The 7,810-nt window shown below is 33.0% G+C and overlaps 1 protein-coding gene across 1 annotated transcript; it reads left to right on the forward strand.

Annotated features, from left to right (window-relative positions):
- Positions 1 to 3,445: 3,445 nt before the first annotated feature.
- Positions 3,446 to 3,885, forward strand: LOC116026006 (protein SMALL AUXIN UP-REGULATED RNA 10-like). Its single transcript, XM_031267450.1, has one exon. It carries the CDS (start codon positions 3,449 to 3,451, stop codon positions 3,842 to 3,844), a length of 396 nt encoding a protein of 131 aa, XP_031123310.1. The 5' UTR covers positions 3,446 to 3,448; the 3' UTR covers positions 3,845 to 3,885.
- Positions 3,886 to 7,810: the final 3,925 nt, after the last annotated feature.

Raw genomic sequence — 7,810 nt, forward strand, 5'->3', positions numbered from 1 at the left:
TTTTTTTTTTTTTTTTTTTTTTTAATTTATATTTTTAAAATTTATTATTAAAAATTATTTTAAAATGTCAACTCACCGTCCACATAAGCATGTAACCTGATGAAATAGATGGTAACTTGCTATCAAGTAAAATTGCATACATTTTAGAGTGTTCAGTGGCCTAATTGCATTATTTTTTGGTTAGTGGTCTAATTACACTTTTAGGGTACGTTCAGTGGCTAATTTGAACGTTATTCCTATTACATTTCATCTTGGTCCAACCCGTCTCATGAAGAAGGATTCGTAAGACACACAAATTTTTGCCATAACTTTCTTACCTTGCATTCTGGATCATCCACATCTCAATCTCACGTTATCATATCTAACCAGAGTTGTTCAATCATATTTAATTTGATTAATCATTTCCTAGTCACTTTATACTCAGTCTTATCATGACTTGAAATTGTATTTTTTTTTCTTCAAAACCCTTCAATATATTAATCAAAACCAATATGTTCAAAGTCAAGGAGAGTAGGTCTCATCAAATCCAAGAAAAGTCGCCCCCAAGTCCTAAACCACCAAGTGCATGTCTAAGTAAGAAAGGCATGCACAATAATTTTGTCAACACGTACTTAAACAAAATAAGCATAAACTCACAAGTTTAAAATAACCTAAACCTAGTCTAACAAAAAAAATGACTTTGCCCAAATCACAGCATAGCCAGCAACATAAGCACAAGGCCGGGCGAGATAAATCATGAAAGCTTCAATCTTGACAAAAGTTAAATAGCGAGCATAATTTAGTGACAGCTCTCGAAGTGTGTCAAAATGACATAAGCAACTCAAAAGCCAAGCAAGCTCTAAAGCGACACGCCTAGCTAGAGCAAACACAATAGCTCAAAAACCTAATGCAACTTGGAATTGTATTTGAATTAGTAATAAGAAAACCCTAATAATCTCTATCACAACATGGTGTGAACCGATAATCTTACCCCAATCAAATTGTTATTATCAAATATATTAAATAAGCACGAAAATAGGATTTTAAAATTCAACTACTAATTCTATTTGAATTGTAAGTCTTGTTCAATTGTAGTACCAGATAGATAGTTGATGAGTCCGTGCAATATTGTCTCTTACAAGAGGTAAGAAGCATCCTCTCTTCTCCCATCTATCAAATTGGTTATAATTTTTCGGCGATTGAGTTGAAGTGCATGGGTCAAAAAGCCAAGATGATTGGCGTACATCATATCATGAACTGGCAACAACTACGCAATATTATTCTACTTTAAGTAATTTCCTAAAACAAACAAAAGAAAGGAAAATGCAAAGAAATAATCACACTGCACGACCAACAGAAAACCCCACCACCTGCGGTAATGTTGTGTCACTCCAAGAATTACCACATTTCCTTGCACGCGATAGTACCATGCACGCCAACACCATGCCATCCCAATCTCAATAATGCCAAAATATAATAAGCCCCGTGTATAGCTCAGTGGTTGAATGATTGAATGCGTGTGTAATGACTCAGCAAATACTTACTGCCTAGTTTAGAGCAAAAAGCAAGCATTTAGACCTTGCTTGAGATACATCTTGCGATTTACTTGCTCTCACAATTTTCATAACAGGAAGTGAGGGACTCTTAGATTTAAGATTTAATTAAACCAATAATGCTAAAATAATTACTCATGGGTTGTTTGAGCATATAGCCACTGAGGATTCATTCATCCATTCCAAGTTACCAACATGGCATGCATGACACATTTGGGTTGTTTTAACAGTTGAACTTATTATGAGGTCACGTCAACATATATGAATCATTCATACTCACATATATAAAATTTGAAATATATACACAATAATTCATAAAATTAAAAATATACATACAATAATTCAAAAAATTTGAAATATATATATATATATATATATATATATATATATATATATATATTTCAAAAATTCAAAATATATACTTAATAATTCCTAAAATTTGAAATATATTAAAATAATTATTTTCAATTCATAAAAATTCAAAATTTGAAACAATATTTCAAAAATTATACAAAAAACTCAAAATATAGGAGGAGGTGTTTGTGGTAGCGACGGTGGGGTGGTGGCGGTGAGAGGTGGATAACGGCGGTGGCAGCGGGGACGGCTAGAGGTGGACAACCGCGGTGGCAGTGGAGAGAATAAGAAGAAAAGAGGTTTTGGTCTTTTGGAGGCGCTACAACTGGTAGGAGAAGAAGAGAAGAGGGAAAATTAAAAACAATAGGGCTACGACGTCTGTTATTTTAAATAACCGACGTTGTAGCTTTTTTTTTTTTTTAAAAAAAAATTACGTATTCATACGAAGTCGATCGGTTTTATCACATAACCGACATCGTATGTGTTGTTGTTGTTGTTGTATTTTTTTAATTAAAACAAAATACGACGTCGTTATATATAAATATTTTTTATTTAAAAAAAATTCCGTAGTATACAATGTTGGTTTTAAAAAAACATATATCATGTACTTAGTTATTAAAAAATAAAATAATAACAATACGATGTCGGTTTTTTATTTACCAATTTTAGAATAATAATAAAAACGAATAGTGCATACGACATAGGTTATTTATATAACCGACGTTGTATGTATTCTTTTTTAAATTATTTTTTATTTTGCTATGCAACATCGGTTATTTCAAATAACTGACATCAAAGGTTTATTTTAAAATATTATAATTTTTTTTTTTTTTAACATCCGTTTATCAAAAAATTGACATTATATGTGAAACGTTGTATGCATGTTATTTCTGTAGTAGTGTATGAGAACCAATCTCATTCATTAAAAAAATAAATCTATGGATGAGATTAATTGGTGAGATTAAAAACGCGCGTATGCATATTATGCATTATGATATGTGCATATTAAGCATGTCTCTATGTTACACATACTTTTATGAAGAGTTAGAGAGGTGTATATTACCATGCTAAAAACGACAAGAACTAAAATCCCTAGCAATGAACAATTGAGGGACTAAAATTACAATTTTTTTCCCTTTTATATAATAAGATAAGAAAGTAGGCAAGAAAGATTATTTACTTTTAATTGATTTTCTCCTTCTGAGTGTGGTACATATTTGTTACTAGCTAATGTATGTATGTTATCATTGTTGCTAGATCTAGATTAATGTACTCTGCTCTGATCTTCTTTTAATTTCCTCTGTATTTTTTTTCCATTAAAAAAAAAAAAAAAAAAAAAAAAAGATGTCTGAAGATAAATTGAAACCTCATTCACATGCAACGGTTTCCTGTTATATTAACGCCCAACCCAGACTTATATCTTACCGCTGACCGGCTGACCCCATCCCAATTCACTGTACTGTAACGAACAACCTATATATAGCCCACCCTAACATGCTTATATGCAACCTCACCTCAATTCAATTCATTCTTCATTTACTACACAAGAAATACACAAAAAGATGATCATGGCAAAGTCGTCCAGCAAGGCAAATGGGAACAAAAAGAATGGTATGAAATTCAAGATAGTAGTGGAAAAGCTTCAGAAGAGTTTTCTACTACGCAAGAGGTCACCGGTGAATCATTTGGATGATTTTGATGTCCCCAACGACGTTAAAGAAGGGCATTTCGCGGTGAGGGCGGTGGACGATGATAATAAGGTTAAGAGATTCATCGTTCCGCTGAGTTGTTTGAGGAATCCTTGTTTTTTAAGGTTGCTGGAAAACGCTGCAGAGGAGTATGGGTTTGAACATGAAGGTGCAATCATGCTTCCTTGCAGGCCAAGTGAGCTGGAGAAGATTCTTGGCAAGCAATGTAATGGAAGAGTATATTGGAGCTCTACAAGTCAAGAGATTTAAGTTTAAATTAATGATAAAATTACGTGTAAAGATTGTTCATTATTATCATTTTTTTTAATGGTTAATACAATAATTCAATTTTAAAACGTTTGATTGAGTTTCTTGATCAATATTATTTAAATTTTGAAACTCTAAAATTTAATTATTAACTACCCTCCATGTAACTGTATGTTTGATAGTCTATATATATATATTCACTTAAATCCAGCTCCATTCTAAATTGGTGGAGTTCATCTCAAAATTGTTTGTGATGGAGTTTGAATTCCAATCATGTCGCGGGAAGAAAGAAGAAAGTTTAAAGTTCAGTTACTCAATCACTAAATCATTGTTCTGTCAAAAATTTCATAATTTTAATGTATTCGGATTCTGATCCTACTGCCAGATAGTATGATGCCTTCTTCTATTGTGTATATTAACTGTTATTGGGTGGTGCATGCAGTTTCAGTCTACTGTGTGATTTCAATGACCCACGTCTAGCTCCCATTTTTTTGGGATTCTAATTATATTTGTTAGGCAGAGGTTGGTAGGCTAAGTCCAAAAAATGGACTAGTGGATGGCAGGATGCTAGACTTGGTACACTGCTTTGATACTAATTGTCGAAATCACTTATCATTATGTCAAATTAAAAAAGAAGAAGTTATAACTATAGTGAAAACACAACTTTATTTTCTTATATTTGCATAGCAGTCAATGCATGTTCCAATGACATGCAAACCTTTGGACTTGACTCTCCAAGTTGCCGCCCAAAAGTGGGTACCCGCTTTATTAAAAGCATACTCTTTTATCTTCATTTTTTTTTTTTGGTTTGGAAAAAAAGATATTAGAGATGTTGCATAGTAGTTACAAGTTCCGTAACGTCATTCTCTTTCTTTCAAGTCATTGGTAAAAGCATCGAGACATCGCATGATAGAGTTTCATTTGCAAAATTTGACTGCAAGTTGCATGCGACGGTGGGTGGCAATGTTCACTCTAAAAAGAGTAATACTACAGATACTCTCACATTCTACTTTATTTTATACTCTTTGCTTACATGTCACCTTTTGATTCATTCAAAAAATGTGGGCCACCGTGTTTATTACTATCTTTTCATCTTTTTCAAATAAAATCAAAACACGTGCCGAGAATTTTACTCCCTTAGGGTACAAATATCATTTTTCCTCTAAAAATCAACTTTTCTTCTTTTTTGCCTTGATGCTCGAACTCGATCAATCTCCTTGCCTTTTTAGTCCTCAATTGATTATCAGAATGCATGTTTAATTTGTGTTAATTTAACTTCAAAATACATCCAACTTCTAATTTACATGATTGTATCAATGTCCCAAAATAAACCACCTAAATGTCACAAATGAATCAAATAAACACACTTAACTCCAAATTAATTAACACAAAACCATACAAAATGGATGTCAAATATACAAACATATAGGCCCGTAAATAATCAGCCTATCAGCCAATTTTGGCTTATTTGACCACTATTAGTTGTTTGGTTAATAAGCTTTTTGTGACTCCAAATACTAAAATTCAAAAGTCTACTCAAAGTAGCCTTTTCAATTAGCTTTTTAAGTAAAAAAACTATACCAAACAGCTAATCTATCAAACAACTTTTTACAATCAACCAATATTATCAATTAATCATACCTTTTAATCCAATCAGCCAACCCAATCAACTATCAGCTATTTACCAAACAGGACCATATATAGAAATAATAAAACTAGACACTTAACAGTCATATATTCTATTTTGTACATAAGAGAATTGAAGCATGCTCCTTTAAATCTCATGAACTTTCTCTTAGCAGATGTCCAAGTACGTAGATCGAGGATTAGTTTGTTAGCTATTCTTATTTTTCTTGCTTTTCTGTAATAAAATGTCTGTAACACTTGATCAGCTCCTACATGATTTTCACAATCTAAGCCACCTCGACCAATCCAACAGTGGACCTCGCCTCGGTGTACATAAATTATTGTATTCCGATCCTATACTGGCAGAACCGCAAACGGACAATAATCAATGAAACCAATTATGGTACCTTAACGCTCTTCCTATAATATAATTAGTGCTGTACGAAAACGTGTTTCTCAACTTATTCAAACGTGCGTGTGACCACTCTACGTTGACTTGTAGTCTTCAGCGGTTTGTGTTTTGAAAGCCACAATTATGGAGCTCTAGTTGGCGCAAAACTGCCTGTCTTTTCTCCACTTCACCTCCTAAACTACGACCAAACTTATCTCATCAAATCGCAGTCTAATCCTATCGACCTTCACCTTGTGTGAACGTGACAGGTTGGACTAAGAGCATCCTCATTAGTTGAGAATTTTATGAAATTTTTATCATATCTATGTAGGAGAGAGATGGATAAGGGGGGAGGAGAGCAAGAAAAAAAATCTAACAATCAAAAAGTTAAAAAATAAAAAATTAAAATAGTAACACTAAAGTATCATTTTAATTATATTATACTACAATTTCATTTGATAATATTCATTATTGAATGAAGTCTGTTTTCTAGTTTCATTTCTACACATATTAATTTTATTATATCAACACTAAAGTGTCATTTTAATTATATTACAATTGTATTTGACGAACACGGTTCATGGTCTACTATATAACAACTTTCATTTGTTGACACTCAACTAAAGTTGGTTGAAATTAAACTTAAATATGTTTTAAAGTGAGCAGATGTGACAGTTAACATTCTTAGTTAGATAAGTAAGGACAAATGAATATAATATAATTTGTGCATGCATTATTGCACCATGTTAGTTTGCTACCCACTGATGAGACTATACACTGCTCCTCATTCCTCACTACACACCTTAAACGTATGCTTGATATATCATAGTCATACACTAAAAGGGAAGTATCGTTTAGTCTCTATTTAAACATTATATATGCTCAATCCCAATAGAGAATGTCTCTTTGGATCAATCATTTGATCATCCGACCTTAACTTTGGATCTTTATGGATTTTAAAATGTTTTTCATATGTTTTGTAAAAAGAAATTAAATTATTAATTTGTTTAATATATACAATGTCATAATTTATGAAAATTATCGCGGTAAAAAGAAGTAGGCAGGCATGTAGAATACATAGTAAGATATGGGGTAACCCCAATCATGTCGGTTAAGTAATTGGTTGTCGGTAATTACAAGGTTCCAAGTTTGATTGCTATTAAGATCAACTTGTTGGCATTTTTAGTTTGAGCGGATCAGTTATGGGCAACCTAGACTGGTTGGAATCATATTTTTCTTCTTCAAAAATTATCAATTTATTAATCCAAACCAATATGTACAAAGTCAAGGAGAGTAAGCCTCAAATCAAAGAAAAGTCAACCCCAAGTCCCAAACCATCAAGTGTCTGAATAAGAAAGACACAATTTTGCCAACACTTAAACAAAATAAGCATAAACTCACAAGTTTAAAATAAACTAAACCTAGTCTAACAAAAAATGACCTTGCCCAAGTCACACCATAGCCAACAACATAAGCACAGGGCCAGATGAGATAAATCAAGAACGCTCCAATCTTGACAAAAATTCGACAGCATAATGACAACGCTTGTAGTGTGTCAAAATGACATAAGCCACCGGTAAAGAGAGATGCCTAGCTAGAGCAAACACAATAGCACACAAATAAAGTAACTTGGAATTGTATTTTGAATTAGTAATATGAAAACACTAATAATCTCTATCACAACATGGTGTGAAGTGTGAACAGATAATCATACCCGGATCAAATTGTTATTATCAAATATATTAAATAAGCACGAAAATAGGATTTTAAATTGAACTAATAATTCTATTTGAATTGTAAGTCTTGTTCAATTGTAGTACATACCAGATAGATAGTCCGCGCAGCATTGTCTCTTACAAGAGGTAAGAAGCTTCCACACTTCTCTCTCTCTCTCTCTCACTCCCCCCCCCCCCCCCCCCCCCCCCCCCCCCCCCCCCCCCCCCCCCCCCCCC

This window comes from Ipomoea triloba, chromosome 7 (genome assembly GCF_003576645.1).
Source record: "Ipomoea triloba cultivar NCNSP0323 chromosome 7, ASM357664v1".
Lineage (NCBI taxonomy): Eukaryota > Viridiplantae > Streptophyta > Magnoliopsida > Solanales > Convolvulaceae > Ipomoea > Ipomoea triloba.